This window comes from Myodes glareolus, chromosome 19, assembly GCF_982192425.1.
Source record: "Myodes glareolus chromosome 19, mMyoGla1.1, whole genome shotgun sequence".
Classification (NCBI taxonomy): Eukaryota; Metazoa; Chordata; class Mammalia; order Rodentia; family Cricetidae; genus Myodes; species Myodes glareolus.
In genome coordinates this window covers 2,918,271-2,936,767 of record NC_142044.1, presented here as the reverse complement: position 1 = coordinate 2,936,767, position 18,497 = coordinate 2,918,271, and the positions used below count along the sequence as shown (strand labels likewise).

Sequence of the window (18,497 nt, the reverse complement as noted above, 5' to 3'; positions counted from 1 at the left end):
CAGGGCCCCCAGTGCGCCCAGGACAGTCAGTCCCCAGCAAGAGGGGCCCAGAAGCCAGGGAGAGATGTTGTGTCGAGCAGTGGTTGTAGCTGTAGTGTCTAGCCATGAGAACCCAGACGACCGTGCGCGTCCTTGGGTCTCTCAGTGTATCTCCAGGAAGTCCATGTCTGAGACAGATCATGAGATCGAGACGAAGCATGCGTTTCATCGCATGGGCTGAGTTAGGGGCTCCTGGAAGTGGACATGCCTAGAGCAGGGGTTCTCAAATAGGGCAGGAACCTGGAGGCAGGAGCTGATGCAAAGGCCATGTAGGGGAGCTGCTTACCGACTTGCTTGTCCTGTCTTTCTCAGCCCACCTTATCGAACCCAGGACCAGCAGCCCAGGTATGGCACCACCCACCATGGGCTGGGCCCTCCTCCACCGGTCATCCCTAAATGAGAAATGCCTTCCAGCTGGATCTCAAGGAGGCATTTCCTCAGCTGAGCTCCTTCCTCTGATGACTCCAGCTTGTCTCAAGCTGACACACAAAACCAGCCGGTACACACAACAAGCCCTTACCAACTGAGTGATCTCTCCAGTCACTACTTCACTAATTTTTAAAAATTAGCTAGTACTTCATAAAAAGAAAATTATCAGCCATATGGAAGTAATAGCATTGTGTCATGTTTCAACTTTCGTGTTAGATTTACAAAATTGCAGTATAATTATGAATAACAGATATCCACATGCACTGTTCCACCGAGTGTGCCACGATGTGCCACGATGTGCCATGATGCGCCCTTGACACAGTGGAAACAATGGCCAGTGGAGTAGGTGTTTTAGGATTAGGAGAGCAGTTTTTTCTTGGCAGCGGTTATTTTGCCAATTTCAAAAGTGGCAATGTTGGTGGGTGAGACAGTTACAGAAAAAAATGTATAAAGTCCGTATGCAGAACACATGCCCTGGCAAAAGTGTCTTTGTTCAAAATCCAGCAGGATCCAAGTCCTGGAAACTGAATCTCATGCTCACAGAAATTGAATATCGTGCATAGCTTGTCACTCTAATTGAGCAGCAAAGAATTTTACATCCCTTACCACTTGCTACTGTCTTTAACGATGACCCTGCCTTATTTTTCATTTATTTTAAATTTGTATTATTATGTGTGTGTGTTCAAGGCGCACATGTGGAAGGCAGTGGGAAACTTCACAGAGCCTTCTCTTTCTGCCTTTGCATGGGTTGTGGTATTGAGTTCAGGTTATCACGTTTTCGTGGCGAGAGTATTTACCTGCGAGCCATCTTGTAGACCTCTGCCTGTATTTTTATGAAGTGTGTATTTTAAAAGTCTGAGAAATTTATCATGCAGTGCTTCACTTTGTATTTGTAGATGCTTCATTTACGTGTTCTGCTACATTCTTCTTGTCCCCTTTGCTAGTTGCGGTAGCAAGGACTTTGAGAGAATGAATAGTCCACTCTATTTTCTTTTTGTTGAGGGTGGTGGTGGCTAAGGCGAGGTTCAAGTTGTCCACTTTGAATGCACTCCATAGCTGAGACTGGCTGTGAACGCTCGGTTCTGTGCCTCCTGAGGGCTCAGTTCATGTCGTAGCCCGTTTTCCTGCCCCTTCCAGAGACTGTGTTAGGTTTGTAGTGAGGCTTCAAGGTGTAACTGACTTAAAAAGTCTGAGATCTAAGTCACCGTAAGGCATGCTTCAAAACATGGTTGTAATGTTTTTATGTTTTTTTGCAGGAAAATTTTTTGGCAACAGATGGCTTCCTTGTGGATTACTTTAATGAGTTCTTAAGTCTTCCAGTGAGTACATTATGATGTTCTATTTATATTATTACAGCAAAGTATTTATAAATTATTAGTGTGTGTATGAGTGTAGTGTGTGTGTGTATGTTTGCGTGTATGTGCGTGAGTTTGTGAGTATTGTGTGAATGTGTGCATGCCGAAGAGTATCTGTAAGAGTGTCTTGCGTGCATGTGTGTGTGTGTGCTGAAGAGTTTATGTGAGAGTGTGTGCATATGTGTGTGCTCATGTGTGTGAGTGTGTGTGCTGGAGAGTATATGTGTGTGCGACTGTGTGTGTGTGTGTGCATATGTGCACTTGTGGCGGTCAGAGGACAATATCATGGAGTCAGCTTTCTCTTCCCACCATATACGGAACCTGGTGATGGAACTCAGGTCAGGCTTGAGCAGCGGCACCTTCACCGTGGAGCCCCCTCCCCACCCCAAAGCCTGGACTATCTGGTCAGACGTATCTATCAAATAGAGTTTTTCCTAGGTACACTAAGGGGCTGGGTGAGATGGCACATGCCTTTAATTCCAGCACCCAGGGGGCACAGACAGGTAGATCTCTTTGAGTTTGAAGCCAGCCTGACCCACATTGAAAGTCCCTAGCCAGCTAGGTCTACATAGTGAATCCGGGTCTCAAAACTTAAAATAAAGATAAATCAATTAAGGTAAATTGTGGATGTGATTAATCACACGCCTAACCCCAGCACTCTGAAGCCTGAGGCCTAACAAAAACAAACAAACAAATAAATAAAATAAAGATCAATTAAGAAATTTTTGCTCAGTTTGTATCTCTTTATAGTTAAACATTTGGACTTAAATCCTATTTAGAAATATTCCTGTTGAAGAAACTGGAGATTCCTTGCACATCAAAAGCTATCTGTACAAAGTTCTGACCTGGCTGCATGTGGCAGCGTATTAAACTCCGAGCAGGTTGATAAGGACAATATCAAACTCTCAAGAAACTACTTTATGGTTTTTTATTTTTTTAACCTTAGGGTATTATTGTTATCCTCTTGACAAGACGTTAAAGCAGAATTTATATTTAAGGCGATTAGAGTTTGTACCAGTGATGAATAAGACTCAGGACATGCAGGTGGATGTCAGTTCGTAGAGTTTCAGCTCAATAGCAATGACTGACAGAATGGCTGTTAGGAGATTCGGGAAACACAGCATGAGAGTTCCTGAAATGGTTTACCTTGTTCTGTAGAAATAAAGTCAGTGAGGGGTGGCATTTCAAAGGAAGTTAAAGCTTTCTAGATGGTTCATAAAAGCAGGAAACCTGCTTTGCTAAAATTCTTACAGGTAAAGGGCTGGGAATGTAGCTCAGGTGATAGTGTTTACCCACCATGTACCAAACCCTGGATGGATCCCCAGCACCACCCAAACCAAATGCGGTGGTGACTCAAGTCTGCAGGGCTAGCATCTGGGAGATGGGGCCAGCAGGATCATACATTCCAAGTCATCCTTAGCTATGCGATCCTGTCTCAAGAAGACCAAGCAAGCAAGCAAGCAAACAAACAAAAATAGCCAGAAAAAATGGAACATAGAGAAGTCTCAAATAATGTTGAAGAGTGGACCATGAACTGTGTTACAGCCTGACCGCTGGCCACTGGCCTTCTTTGGAAGGGGAAAGGACTGAGCGACTTGTCCTTGCTGGGTCTGCACCATCGAGCTGCGCGTGTGCGAGCGCTCACTTTGTGAGTTTCTTTCCTCTCAAAGTCGTCCGTGCTCTCTTCCTGATTTGATCCAACTAGGGACAGTGGAACTGGGCTACTAAGTCACCCGTGCCCTTTCCAGAACGGGACCAGGCAGCACTCTGGGATATCCCCATGGGTCCTCCGGGCATTCTCCCTCATGCTCACTGTCTGCTCCTGTGTCACACAGCCTCCTGCAGCTTCACAAAAGTGCCAGGGTTCTGCTTCCCCAGATTATACACTCTCCCTGCCCTAGGCTCTGCAATCTGTTCTTCTCCAAGACGCACATATGTGAAATGTGAGAAAGCCAGCTTGCCTAGCAGACAGAGAGGTACATAGTGAGTTCAGGGCCGGCCTGGGACACGGGAGAAGGGGTTGGGTGGAAGTTAAGATACAGCTCAGTAGTAGAGAGCTCACCTAGCAGGCTCCCAACCCTGGGTCCCATCCCAACACCTCACACACACCTCCAATCCAAAACCAACCAATCCACAAGAAGCAGCTGTAAATCTTAAATTTCAGGTTCTTGGCATTTATGTCTTGGTGCCAAGATTGAAGACTATCTTGGTGCTTCTTTGATCCATGAAGTGAATGAGTTCCCTGCCACGTTCAGAAAATCTGTATCAAGCTATAGAAGTCAATAGAACAGTAACAGAAAATCAGAGCCAGGCATGATTACCTTTCAGCTTCTTGCAAGGGTAAGGCAGGAGGATTGCCCTAAGTTTGAGGCCAGCCTGGGCTATGTAGTTTCAGACCCTGTCTTAAAAAAGGAAAAAGAAAATTTGTGGAAAAATTCAGCCATAGTCCCGCGACCCAGTCAAAATAGACGCCGCCGGTTTGTGTGTTTTCTGTCAGGCCTTTGCTCAGTGTGGCATCTGCGAGGAAGCTCCCTGTGGAGCTGTGCCTTTCACCCCTCTGCACACACACGTCAGTTTTGTTGAACGGGTGTGTAGGGGTAAGAAGGAGTGTGAAGGGGTGTGAAGGAGTGTGAAGGGGCATAAAGGGGCATGAAGGGGTGTGAAGGGGTGTGAAGGGGTGTGAAGGAGTGTTAAGGGGCATGAAGGGGTGTGAAGGAGTGTGAAGGGGCATAAAGGGGCATGAAGGGGTGTGAAGGAGTGTGAAGGGGTGTGAAGGAGTGTGAAGGGGCATAAAGGGGCATGAAGGGGTGTGAAGGAGTGTTAAGGGGCATGAAGGGGTGTGAAGGAGTGTGAAGGGGTGTGAAGGAGCTGCGGGTGATTCTCTCCCCTCCATTCATAACCCCTGTGCTTTCAGAAATACCACTTACTTAACCTTTTTATTTCTTTCTCTAAACAACAAAACCAGTACATCTTATAGACTGCTATGGAATGAGGTAAATGTATGTGACATATTAGAGTTTATTTTTTCTTTAACCCATGGACTCACCTTCCGTTCCTGAAGTACAAGAGGCAATCCCTTCATCTGACTTGGTGGATCAGTGTCAGCCTGGAGTACTCTCCCATGCCACACAAATCTGTCATTGGTTTTTCCTTTTAAAAATTATTTTCATTAGAGACTTGGATGAAAAATTATAAGAGGGACCAATATTTTTCCAGTTTAAGATCACCCAGCTCATAAACGACAGGGTCCGCCCAAGGCCACAGGGCACAGAAAGCTCTCGGTGTCCCGCTGCAGAAGTGGGGACAGAATGTAAGCAGGCCGTTTGGATAGCAGGCTGCAACCTCATGCTTTTTCTGATGCATAAATGAAGTAAAACAAACAACACTAATGTGTTTTAGGGTACATTAACCGAAGTGTAGTTCAGATCAAGAAAAATATTAGTCTGAACCATAGAAGGCACTCGGGTGTTTCTTTGGAAAAGGCTGAATTGTTAGACCACACTTGGAATATTGTGTTGTGATCTTGGTCCCATATGTTAAGAGTTGCTTTGCCAAGCCAGTCTCAGGGAGACTCAGCCCGTGAACACGCAGGAAACCATGGTCAGATGAGAAAGGGTTGAGAGACATGTGATGTTTGACCTGGCAGGACGGCAAGGGTGGACTGGGGTCGCTCTTTCAAATATCAGAGATCTAATCAAGGGAAATGGGCTCACGCTCTGTGAACCCAGAGGCAGGGCAGTACCCCATTTATGAGAATCTAGTCTGCAAGCAATAGGATGGCTGACTTGGGAGGTGGCAATCGTGTGTGTGGCGGTATTCAGGTGGAGGCTGGGAAATGAGAAGGTTCTGTTGGAAGAGGGCAAGGGGTGAAGGGAGGAGAGAGAGAGTTTTATCCGTTAAATTTTCCCTTAAGACAATTTCTATGAAAGATATTAGAAAAATCATAATATTGATGAAAGTAGAAGGAATCTTATCCCACGCTCTTATTGTATAGAAAAAGAGTGTTTGTATCTATCTATCTGTCTGTCTGTCTGTCTGTCTGTCCGTCCGTCCGTCCGTCCATCCATCCATCCATCCATCCATCCATCCATCCATCCATCCATCTATCTATCTATCTATCTATCTATCTATCTATCTATCTATCTATCTATCCATTCATCCATCTATCTATCTATCTATCCATCCATCCATCCATCCATCCATCCATCTATCTATCTATCTATCTATTCATCTATCTATCTATCTATCTATCTAATCTATTAATTTATCATCTGTCTGCTGACGATGGTGGGAGACTGGGGTTATTCAAATGAAAAATGTTGACTCCTCATTTCCTGCTTATTTGCTGGGCAAACCAGGCCTCTCCTGCATCTCCCCAAACTCCTTAAGGATCATTCCTTTTTCATCTCTCCATCTTCCATATAAAATCTCTGAAACAGAGAATCCTTCTAATCTATCCTCTCACTTCCCTTCCTCTCTCACCACCTTATCTCATTACACACAGCCGCAGTCTAAGCCTGAGAACATGGCTGTCACATTCTCACATGGGCCTTAGGTCGAGCCAGACTTCCAGCCCCTCTGAGATGCCACCCCACCTTTGAAGGGACAAACCCAAGGCAAGTGTGGGCCTACGAGTCAGCCTTTGGCTTCTCTCCTTCCTCCCATTACTCCATCACACTCTGGGGACCCAGCGTGAGATCCAGAGCCCATGGCTGGTAGCCTGCCCCATGTTGCTGTTGACGAGGGAAATCCAGGACAGTTGCCTGTGTTGTACATGATCCTGGCACTTTCCAGAGCTCAGCCTTCATAACTTCACTCTGTTTGTTCTCGAGCCAAGTTCACTTTCAGATATTGTTTTCATTTGGTGTCTGGGAGGATTTTTTTTTGTTCCTGTCAGCTCTTTATGGACAAGTGTTTGCTCATTAGGTTGTCTTCTGTGCTCTAGTGTGAAAACATTTTTCCTTTGGTTTTGTTTTGTGTGTTTTATGCTCAGTGACTGTTGTGGGATGGAGTGGATGAGCCCACATAGATGTAGGTTGGTCCTCTGTGGGTGGTTTCAAATGCTTGTGACATTTATGGTTTGCAGAAGCTGAAGGGGTGGCCCACTCTATACCCTCCTTGCAAGGATAGGTATGTCATATGTTTGCCAGACCACGCTTAGCTATGCACTTTTGGAATTTTACCATAACTTTTTTTGGCCTGATTCTCCACACTTTTTTTTTTTAAATCTGTAAACTATTATAATTTCTTGCAGCTTTATGAAAGAGTTATATGCTGGAAGGATTGGTGGGTGCAGGGCTAGAGAAAGAATATAAATCTGAGAGATGAGTGGGCTGAGAAGAGATGGAGGCTTGGGTCTTCCCTTGCCAACGTTTAAACACTCAGAGATTGGTTTACAAAGGCAATGTTTGTGGGACTCCAGGTGACGGTTGAGTTCCGGGTTATACCAACGGGCGTTGTGATAAAGCCGTAGCTCCAACATAAAACCGTTGGGTTACCTACTGCCGCTCATTGTTGACTACTTACTGCAACTCAGTTTGTTAGCTAAAATGCCAATAGAAGTCAGATTTATAGTTCAGCATCTAAAATGTCAATAGAAGTTGTTATTGGTAGTCAGATGGTTTTTATCCGCTGCCCCTGAAACACAGCTTTGGAGCTCACTCACTAGAGACAGAGTTGGAACAGAGATGGACATGTATTAAATTAACCCAGTCATTAGTTTTTAATTTAAATACTGTTCAGCTAAATAATTTGGCACCCGTGAGTGTCAGTGGTGCTGGGCTGGCGATGTGAGCACATCCCTAATTTTTCACAGGTTTTCTTCTCCTCCCCTCTTCTTTCCAGAGAAATGTGGAACCAGCAATTTATTGTGGTAAAAAAATATTTCCATGCACTTGCTTTTTCTGTGAAAATATTTCTCACACATGGACGGCTAACCCCACAAAGCTAGCTCTCAGCACCTCCAGGTCAATCCAGTTTAGACTGTTCAGAAAATGACAGTCTCAAAATGAGAAAACTAAGTCAGAAAAGTGGCGGTCTGTAGCAGCTCGTCTGGGTCTCAGGCACAAGCTGAAGGCTTTCTGTGTTGGATTGAAAGCTGTGTGTTGTCAAAATCAGTCTAGTCAGCTTTTGCCCGAAAGCACTTTCTGCGTCCTTCACTTCCGTGTCCCCCACTCTCCGTGTCTTTTACTGTTATTTCTGAATTCACTTTAGTAGTTTCGTAGATAAGTCTAGAAATGGGGAAAAAGACGGCTTGCCAAATATGGGTTGTACTGAAGGCTTGAGGCTCTTTCTTTCATGTGCAGAACATAGGTGGGCAGCGCCACCATGCATGTGATTGCACTGGAGTGTCGGCAGAAGGGAGCGGGCACATGTGGCCTCTGAGTTTGTCAGAGCCCAGATCCTGCCCACTTCAGCTGAAAGATCTTCAGCAGACCCTGTCCATCTAAAGCGAAGTTCTCAGACTCGAGGAACTTTGGAGCTGCTTATGGGCTTTACAGAGCTGAGAGGTCCAGGCTCTAGGGAGGGGCCTGAGAAGTGGTGTTTCTCAAAGGTCCTAAGAGAAGCTCATGCAGCTGGTCAAGCCACTGCAGGTACCGCTGTGCACCGTGGAGCACTTCCACTGTGAAGTGCAGCGTGAAGTGGGAGCTGCAGGTACCGCTGTGCACCGTGGAGCACTTCCACTGTGAAGTGCAGCGTGAAGTGGGAGCTGCAGGTACCGCTGTGCACCGTGGAGCACTTCCACTGTGAAGTGCAGCGTGAAGTGGGAGCTGCAGGTACCGCTGTGCACCGTGGAGCACTTCCACTGTGAAGTGCAGCGTGAAGTGGCAGGTCCTTGATGGACCGGGCTTCTCCCTTCCCTCCAGGTTTATGTCCTACACTCCTCACTGCTTGTGGTCTGCCTAAGCTGGCCTGTCCCTTTGTGCCCCTGTATCTTGGTGCACTGGCTCTGCCCTCTGATGAAGTCTTTCTCTTTTCTGTCTCTCCGATGACGGCCAGTTCATTCTCTAAGGCCCAACTTGAGCGTTCCACTTTCTGCACCTCTTCCTTAACTCCCTGAAGACAGCTCAGTGAGTCTCTGCATGCAGCACGATGCTTCTCTTGTGCTCTTTATGTTAACGTGATGCTGAAACACACATGCTGTTACACAGATTGAGACAATCATGCTTGTACACAGAGCAAAGGTGGTTTCAAGACAGAAGGTGATTTTCTGTGTGTTGTACCATTCCATGAACGTGTCTCCTAGAGAGGTTTGAGGTAAAAAGTAAGAATCTGCCGTTCCCTAACGTGTCATTGTCCCATCATGGAAGGGCAATTCCATCGTTGCACTTGAGTATTCTGTGCAACAGGAGCGTTATACACGGGTCTACAGCTTCACCTGGCCAGTAGCCTTGGAGACAGCAACTCATGTCCATGCTGACGGGAAACTGGCTGTGTCCAGCTGAAACAGTGCTGATGACAGCATTGCCCAGTAGCGTGCGGTCAAGGACCCCTCTGCAGGGCTAGCCTTGCTTGACTTGGGTCCTGTGTCTATGTGTCTTCACATATCTTTCCTCTTAGGTTATGCGTGCTCTGAGCCTCATTTCAGTTGGGCTTGGAGGTGCATGCTTTCTCGATATAGTAATATGTCACTCCCCGAAGAGTCAGTACCATGTAAATGAACAACCCACTAGAGGAACTGTCGACTTGGCCACTGTGATCTGAAAAGGGGAAGCCTCAGTTGAGAAAATGCCTCCATAAGATCCAGCTGTAGGACATTTTCTTAATTAGTGATTGACGAGGGAGGGTACAAGCCATTGTGGGTGGTGCCATCCCTGGGCTGGTGGTCCTGGTTCTATAAGAAAGCAGGTTGAGCAAGCCATGGTGAGCAAGCCACTAAGCAGCACTCCTCCATGGCCTCTGCATCAGCTCCTGCCTCCAGGGACCTGCCTCCTTTGAGTTCCTGTCCTGACTTCCTTCAGTGATGAACAGTGATGTGGAAGTGTAAGCTGAATAATCATCTTCCCAACTTGCTTTTGGTCAATGTGTTCTGTTAGACCAATGATAATCCTAATAAGACAGATACGGACTCATTTCTCCTGGAGAGGCAATCATAAGCAAATAGAGTATTGAACATGGAAGGCACCTTTAAATTATCTAGTTAAAATCCCCTTTTAGCTCAGGAAAGCAAAGTAGTTGCCCAGAGTTTCTCGAGTTGAACCATTCTGCCTGTTCTTTCCTACAGGGTTTCTAGTTTAGCCAAGTCTATTGTCAAGCACACTAACTAGACCAGACATGACGTCCTAGCATTGGTCCCCTGTGTCTGTGGACATATCTCCCTACTGGCATTTGCATTTACATGGGTTTTATGCAAGTACATGCTTTGCTGACTTTATCATAGGAAAACAATGAATTTTTATGTACTTGTTCCTTCAAAGGAAGAAGCAATGCGTCTGCATCTCTAGGCTTAGGCCCATAATTGACACTTGGACATTTACAATTTTTGATATTGTTGAAACAAACTAATGGGGGAAGTATTTAAATTCGTTATTCACTGTTTTATCATTTTGGAATCATAGTGCTATTAAGGACCTCTGAGATCTAATCTAGCACATAGCTTTTCAGCAGAAAAACATTACCCTTGGCAGAGATGATTAAGCCTGAAGTAACTTGTTCTGTATTTTTCAGCCTGGCTCTCGTCATAGCCCAGGGTGTACTTGAACTCACTATGTAGCCGAAGGTGACCTAGGCCTGCTACTCTCTCTACCTCAGCTTCCCATTTTAGGACTAAATGCTTGCACTGCCATACTCGGCTTTAGACGCTCCAAAGTATCAACATTTCAATGTTTCTGAGGCAAGGTCTCTGTGCTATCCAGGCTGGTTTGGCGTGGTTTGTGCACACAGGATCTCTGTGTGATCCAGGCTGGTATGGTTTACTGTTGAACTTGGGCTCAAGCAGTTCTGCCTCAGTTCCCCCCGACCCCCAATGCCTGGAGCTTCAGGCACATGACACTGTGCCCAGCTCAGGAATAGTTTAACGTATTGTGCATTTCTGTTTGAAACGGGGTCTCATTATGCAGCCCTGGCTAACCTGCTGTTCAATACATAGACCAGGCTGGCCTTGAACTCTGACTCCTCTTGCCTCAGTCTCCCTTGCTCAGTTTCTACAGATGTGCACAGCCACTCCTGCCCTCTACTTTTTTTTTGATCATTTCCTCTCATTTTATTTTACTATATTTATTATTTTTGATTTTTGATACAGGGTTTCTCTGTGTAGTCCTGGCTGTCCTGAAATTAGTTCTATAGACCAGGGTGGCCCCAAACTGAGACCTATAATGAATGCACCTTTTACCTTTTAACTTGGTTCAGAATCCAACTAGTTTTGTAAGTGCCTATAAACAGCATGACCTAAGCCATTTTTCAAACTTTAAGAATAGGGAGTCTGGAGAAACTGATCTTCAGTTTTGTAGGTTGTGCACCTCGGGGAATTAGGATGCTTCTGAGTGAGCTGCGTCATTCACCACGAGCCCTGACTGAAATCCCCTGGTGTTTCAGTCATTGCTGCTGAGTTCTGTGGCAAGCACACGGGGACACTTGCTGTTATACCACAGAGTACTTTTAACTTTCCTTAGCTTCGGGTTTGCTTTATACAGAGGCCAATAACCACCACACCAAACATGCTCTTGATGGCAGTGACACCTTGTCTCCCCAGAGTATAGTGATGGCTGTTCTCAGGCAAGGAGACACACCCCCTCCAGACTGCTACCGAGGAACTGAAAGGATCTACTCTGCTCCCATAGTTACCCTGTTGCCATCCTCCGATTTCTCAGAACATGAACATAAAACCGTTGTTCTGAAAGTGAGATGCAACCCCCTGCCCCAATCTGGTCCCCGCTCCCCCAATCTGGTCCTTCTGCTTTTTTTTTTTTTTAACCATAAGTCTGACCTCTTTTGTCCATTACACTGTTCTATTCTGTTCTGTTCTGTTCTGTTCTGTCCTATCCTACCTAGAGTTATTCCAAGACAATTCTACTCTAGATGTGATGTTTCTTTGTGCATTTGCTCCTTTATTAGTAAGACCAGAGAAAATAAGAACCTAGGCATTAAAAACCACCCTGGTGCCCTTGAAGCTCCGCTGACGTCACAGGGATACCACCACTACCTAATGGTACAGAGAGGGTGTCACACACCCCAGTTTTCTCACATGTGAGGCAGTATGGCGAAGGACAGAGTGCATCTTTGGAACCCGCAGGGCTTGTTTGTGTGACTCAGCTTTCCCTTCATAGCTCCGACTCCGTGGGCCAGCCCTTAACTGCCCATAAACGGCTGCCCAGGGACTGAAGCACTGGTCAGAGCACTGAGGTGCTCACCACAGACAGGGAAGGTCCCCAGCAGGCCAGCAGGGAGCCGTTCTTTTCTTCTGTTGTTTCTGCCAGTTACATCTTTCTAGTCGTACTGAGCACTAGTTACACATGGACTCAGAGCCTCACGGTTGTTTGAGCACTTTTATTTCATTAGTAGGAATTTTTCTTTCTCTATTGAGCTAATTGGCACCCTTTACTTTCGATTTATCCTATCTTTATGTTCATCTGGCTGCTATATCTCAAGGTGGAAATAGAAAAAAAGAAAGGGAAACAGGCACAGGACAAACAGACTCTCCTGTTGCAAAACCACCAGGGCTAGAAGACACTTTTCCCAGATGGCCCTTCTTGTTAAGGGCTTCATCTCCCTGACCCCGCAAGTGTGATGTCCGTCCCTGCCACATTTAGTCCATCTCCTTCCCTTAATCAGATAAATCTTGTCTCTGGTATTACAGACTTGTCCAGGGATACCACATCAAGGGAAGTATTTTTGTTAGGCCCATGGTATCTGTTTGACCTTTATTCAGAAGACAAATGTAATAGATCACGAATAAAATGTGGTTATTAAAGGAACCTTATATGCAATTTCTGGATTGTTTATGCTTACTGAGTTAAACTTGGCATGCTGGAGTCGAGTTCTAAACCGGTTTAGATTGCAGACTGACTGTGTCTTAAGTCTGTTTCCATTCATTAAATACCTTAGAATGAGCAACATTCTGGACTCTTGAAATGTGATACCTTGTGACATAAATATTTTTAGCTTAAAGCTTACAAAGATACCCTACAACTTATTATTACATTATCGCTGTAGTCTATACAGTAGCACTCTATAGGGGCACTTACAGTCATAGCTGTGGTCTATACAGCAGCGCTCTACAGGGGCACTTAGAGCCATCTACCACTTGCCTAAGCATCTGTAAATTACATAAGTGAGTGGTCAATTCACGATGGTTCTCTTAAATAAACGAATAGCCTGGACAAGGGACCTGATCCTAGATTTAAAGGACAAAATTAGAAATGATATAGTCAATGTACCATTAATTCTTCTGGAAATAAAGGACCTAAAAATCTTTAACGGTTTGTCCAAAGTCAGAGAGCTGTTTGCTGACAAGCTAACATTCCAACTCAGGACTTCTGGTAATTGCGCATTAACTGCCCTTCTTTAAAGTTGGAAACCTTCAGCGCTGCTGAGAGGAGCTTAGAAAGTCGGGCTCTTTCACTTTCCGGTAGCTCTGTGAAGAGTGGTGCTGATAGGGTCTTCAGTGAAGAACAGCTTGCAGTTAATTAGCCCTTTTGGGAAAGAGAAATCGCTGGCTTTCATGCCTCCTGGGGCTGAAAGACAATAGGATTGTTACTTTCTTTTCCCTCCTTCATTCTCACCCAGTAACCCACCACCTCCTGTGAGGGTAACTGCTCCGAGAAGTCAGGTGTGCTATTTTCTCTACTTCTCTAGCATCACAGAGGTAAGAGCACCCAAATAGCACACCCTGGCCTTCAGTGGACCCACTGCCATCTGGTTGAGGGGTTTCCAAGACTCAGAAAGGGAAGGGAGATAATGATTGGGAAGATGAATATATGACATCAGGTCCCTCTAGAGGCAATACGCTTCTGTATTTTAAATTTTAAAAATTTTCGTACTTTTATTACAGACCTTCTCAGAGGCGATTAGATTTAATGTGGACTATGGAGTTTTTGAAGTGATCAACAATGCACCACAGCTTCTGGAAAAGCAACTGAAAAGAATTCTGCAAAATCAGCAACCACGAAATCCCATCTATGATGTCATAAGGAAAGGAAAAAGTGATGCCAAACCTTTCCAAAAGAGTGTCCCCAGGGAAGACGAGACCATTAGTGTCAGCTACACCATCATGGTGAGCCAGGATGCTTGAGTCTGTCTTCTAAGATCAAGGAAGCATTTGGTCAGCCAGAGAGACGGCTCAGCAGTTAGGGGCACTTGCTGCTCTTCCAAAGTACCTGGCCCTGATTCCCCACACCCAGTCTTGAGCTCCAGTTCCAGGGAACCCAGTGCCCTCTTGTGGCCCCTATGGCCCCAGGTGTGCACATGGCACACATACATACATCATATAGGCAAAACAGTCATAAGCAGAAAATAAAAATAAATGAAGCACTTGGTGAATTGACGCAAAGTTTCTGAAGTCCAATCAGATTTATTTGTGTGTTGTGCTTACATGGAATGTCATCTCTTCACATAAAATGGACCATTTAGCAGTTTTTTTGATTTTTGTCAAGCAATATAAGAATGATCATGTGATTTGCCTTGACTATATAAAATGTCAAGTACATTTATATATTAAATATGCATATTTTTATTGTTTAATTTCTTTCTAGGAAATGTGTGTATAAAGGACGCTCATTTCCTCTGGTTTTGTTTGTTTGTTTGTTTGTTTGTTTACCAATTCTATTCACAGTTGGGAACTGAGATGGCTTTGAAGCACCAAGGTACACCCTGTTGTAGGCGGAGGCTGCTTGTTCATTCCCAGCCACCCAGACCTGAAATAGTCACACAGAAACAGTATTAATTACAACACTGCTTGGTCAATAACTTAGGCGTATTTCTGGCTAACTCTTATATCTTAAATTGACCCTTTACTATTAATCTGTGTATTGCCACATTGTGGCCTACTGGAAAGGTTCTTTCCGAAGTCTGTCTCCTGTGGCGGCTACATGGCATCTCTCTGACTCTGCCTACTCTCTTTCTATATATCTTTGTTCAGATTTTCCACCTGGCTATATTCTACCCTGCCATAGGCCCAAGGCAACTCTTTTATTAACCAAATGGTCATAAAAACATATTCACAGCATACAGAGGGGAATCCCACATCATCCTGTGACTCTGACCTCCCTGGCTTCAAATTCTGTTCTTAGCTGCCAGTTTCTGTCCTGTTCGCTTTAGGCCAGCAAACCTCTATGTGGCTAACCCACGAGCTGTGTTCCCGTGGAAAGGTGACATGATGACCTTGGGTCCACCACAGCCACGGTGTGCTGTGTGGATCAGTGACCAACAATTATTTTAAACTGCTATTTTAGAATTAGGGAGAAGTAGACTGAAAAATACATTTGCTCGTAACTTCAGACACTTCTACTCCAATTCTCTGGCTACTAAATTTAGATATATTTCTCTTTTAACTTCTATCATAGTAAATGCTAATAAGAATTACATTAAAGCATTGTTTTGAAGGTGGATCAGAAAAATTGAATTATATAAATTTTTAACTAAAACTTTTCTAACTGGGTATGCAAATATTTAGTAACAACAATAATTAGTAACACATCACTAATTATATTAAATCTATGTAGCTTAGCCATCCTAATTAAAAGAGTCAGATAGGACTAGGAAAAGAAGACTCAATTATTTGCTGTCTAAAAGAAACCAACCTTAAGTATAAAATAAATATATTAGAAGTAAGAAAGTATATGCCATATAATTACTAATTAAAAGAAAGCTAGGGCGATTATATTAGTATCAAAGTAGACTTCAGAACAAGGACTCCTGCTAAGGATAAAGAAGGCTATTAAACAGAGATACAATGTAGTTCATAGAAAACACAGCCAGTTTTAATGTGTGTGCATGAACATTGGAATTCATGATAAGTGCTAATCAGACATAAAGAGAAAATAGCCAACAAACCACAGAGAACACCTGAGATTAAAACATTGCTTTTAGTAACCATAGAAATGGTGGATCCTAAGAACATGGCATTTCTCTCTCTCACTTGCAATGAAGTCAACCCGTTGATGCCTGTAGACTCAACCCGTTGATGCCTGTAGACTCAACCCGTTGATGCCTGTAGACTCAGCCTGTTGGTGCCTGTAGACTCTGCCTGTTGGTGCCTGTAGACTCCTCCTGTTGGTGCCTGTGGACTCAGCCTGTTGGTGCCTGTGGACTCAGCCTGTTGGTGCCTGTAGACTCAACCTGTTGGTGCCTGTAGACTCAGCCTGTTGGTACCTGTAGACTCAATCTGTTGGTGCCTGTAGACAACTCACCCCACAAAACCAAAGTTCATGTTCATTCAGATTACACTTAGAGTGGTTATCAAAATTGATGTTATTCTGACATTAAAGTAAACTATAATAATAAAAATATGTGAAATTTATTATTGATCAACTCTGAATTAAACCCTAGGTTAGTAACAAAAGAATATGGAAAAATCTCCAAATACTTAAATAATTGAGCAATATAACCCATAAGTCAAAAAGTAAGTCTCAAAGAAAATAAGAAACTAAAGTAAACCATCACAATTTGGGATGTAGCTAAATTAGCACTAGAATGAAATTTATGTAGTTAAGTAATAGGAAATATGTAATAGAAAATAGAAATACCAAGCATTGCTGCCAGTGATCTATCTTCTACCATGGGAAACAAGAAAGAAAAGGGTTAACTGAGACCCAAAGTAAAGAAGAAACATCATAGCCATGAACTGCTGACCCGCCTGTGGTGGACTACAGGCTTGTACCACCACGCTCACGCCTGTGACTACACGCTTGTACCACCACACTCACGCCTGTGACTAGAGCAATGCACCACCATGCTCACGCCTGTGACTACAGGCTTGCACCACCAGGCTCAGGCCTGTGCTGGGATTAAACCCAGGTCTTCATGCATTCTAGGCAAGCACCCTACAAACTGTGGCAATGGCAGCCTGAAGATGACTTTTTCTTAATTTTCTCTTAATAGTGCCTCAACCGCGAACAAGGTATTAAGTGGATCAAAAGGAAGAGACTTCCGGCATTTCTGGAAAGTGATTGCTACTTTGAATACAGGTATCATGCTGCCATCGGCCTGTGCTTTTCTAAATGCCTGTTTGCTTCATATAAAGTTATTTTTTATATCAGTTGGCATTTGGATCCTATCTGCTTTAGAAATAGGAGTGATTAAAAAAAAAACATTGGCAAAAATCACAGAGCTTTTCTAAAGAAATTTCACAGTTGTATGTCTTTGATCATTTTTTAGACTTAGCTGTCACTCACAGTGGTGTTTATGTAAACACAAAGGGATGTTAGTGTGACCTTGAAAACAGAATGTGGGGAACTAGAGAGAAGTCTTAGCAGCTAAGAGCACTTGTTCTTGCAGAGGGCATGAGTTTGGTTCCCAGCACCCACATGGTGGTTCACAACCATCCCTGACTCCAGGTCCAGGGAACTGGATGCCCTCACATGAACTCCATGGGCACCAGGCATGTACGTGTGACATGGTCACACAGGCAGGCAAGTATAAAGATAAATAGATCTTTGAAAATGTTTTTAAAAACACAGAACATCTGTGTGGGGCTGAGGATTCCCCTCTAAACTGTAAAATTTTACTAAAATTTTAACTTTGTTTAGAATAATAGTTTTAAATAAAATACGAATGAAAACGGAGTACTTCTGTGAGTAAGTTTGTGACTTCTGCAACACAGGTTAGCCAAACTGATCTCGCAAGCAACATGGAGCAGTACAGGCATGAACTTCATAGTGGGAACAAGCTTCTCACCCTGGATCCTGAGAAAACCGCCCACTCCACCTCCGCCTACCGACGAAGAGGACAATCTCACGATTATGAAAAAGTTCTACATTTCTCTTGGCCAGGTAAGATGAGGGTTTTCAAGACTCAGCACCAATGAAACCTTTTGTTTCAAATCAAGAGAGATTGATTTAAAGCCCCCGCCCCAAGCAGAGTGAGGTTTCTTATGGGTTTATGCTGACTTGTTTGATATGCAGAAATGCAAATCAAATGGACTTTCCTGACGTCTGTGAAGCAGCAATTGAGATTGAGATGCGTGCTCCCTATCGTAGTCCATGCACATTCTATTCTGAATTTGTTGTTATAGCAAGTCAATAAGGATGTTAAGCATTGTTAAGATGATACTTAGTTGTAAAAATGCATTACTATTTTATCAGACAAATTTCCCTTCTGTTATTGCTTAAGCATGGAGTCGTTGTGAATGGTTAAAAAGATACAAACTAGAATCAGTTGTCCTTTTAGATTGTCCACATATATAGATTGTCCAAATATAGGGATAATTTGTATTTTATTTTTTTCTCCAATTACCAGGTCTTTCCTCTTGCAATATACCCAAATCTACATGAAATCTGAAGCAGGTGGCCCATGTGCCCTATTATTCTTTGTCAAAAATTGCCAATCATTTGTGATGTGGGTGTCAGGACAGAGAGGGGTGAGGTGGGCGTCGGGACAGGGGTGGGGTGGGCATCAGGACAGAGAGGGGTGAGGTGGGCATCAGGACAGAGAGTGGTGAGGTGGGGTGAGGTGGGTGCCGGGACAGAGGGGTGAGGTGGGCGTGGGGACAGAGGGGTGAGGTGGGCGTCAGGACAGAGA

The 18,497-nt window shown here is 44.2% G+C and overlaps 1 protein-coding gene across 7 annotated transcripts in view; it reads left to right on the top strand.

The window, feature by feature from the left end:
• Rgs22 (regulator of G protein signaling 22) overlaps positions 1 to 18,497 on the top strand; it is a 98,771-nt gene that overhangs the window by 11,794 nt on the left and 68,480 nt on the right. For all 7 annotated transcript variants that reach the window (XM_048457326.3, XM_048457327.3, XM_085679110.2 and 4 more), the window contains exons 3-6: positions 1,725 to 1,787; positions 13,813 to 14,034; positions 16,860 to 16,945; positions 17,581 to 17,749. In XM_048457326.3, coding sequence (XP_048313283.3) covers positions 1,725 to 1,787; positions 13,813 to 14,034; positions 16,860 to 16,945; positions 17,581 to 17,749 — 540 coding nt within the window. The remainder of the gene's footprint in view (positions 1 to 1,724; positions 1,788 to 13,812; positions 14,035 to 16,859; positions 16,946 to 17,580; positions 17,750 to 18,497) is intronic.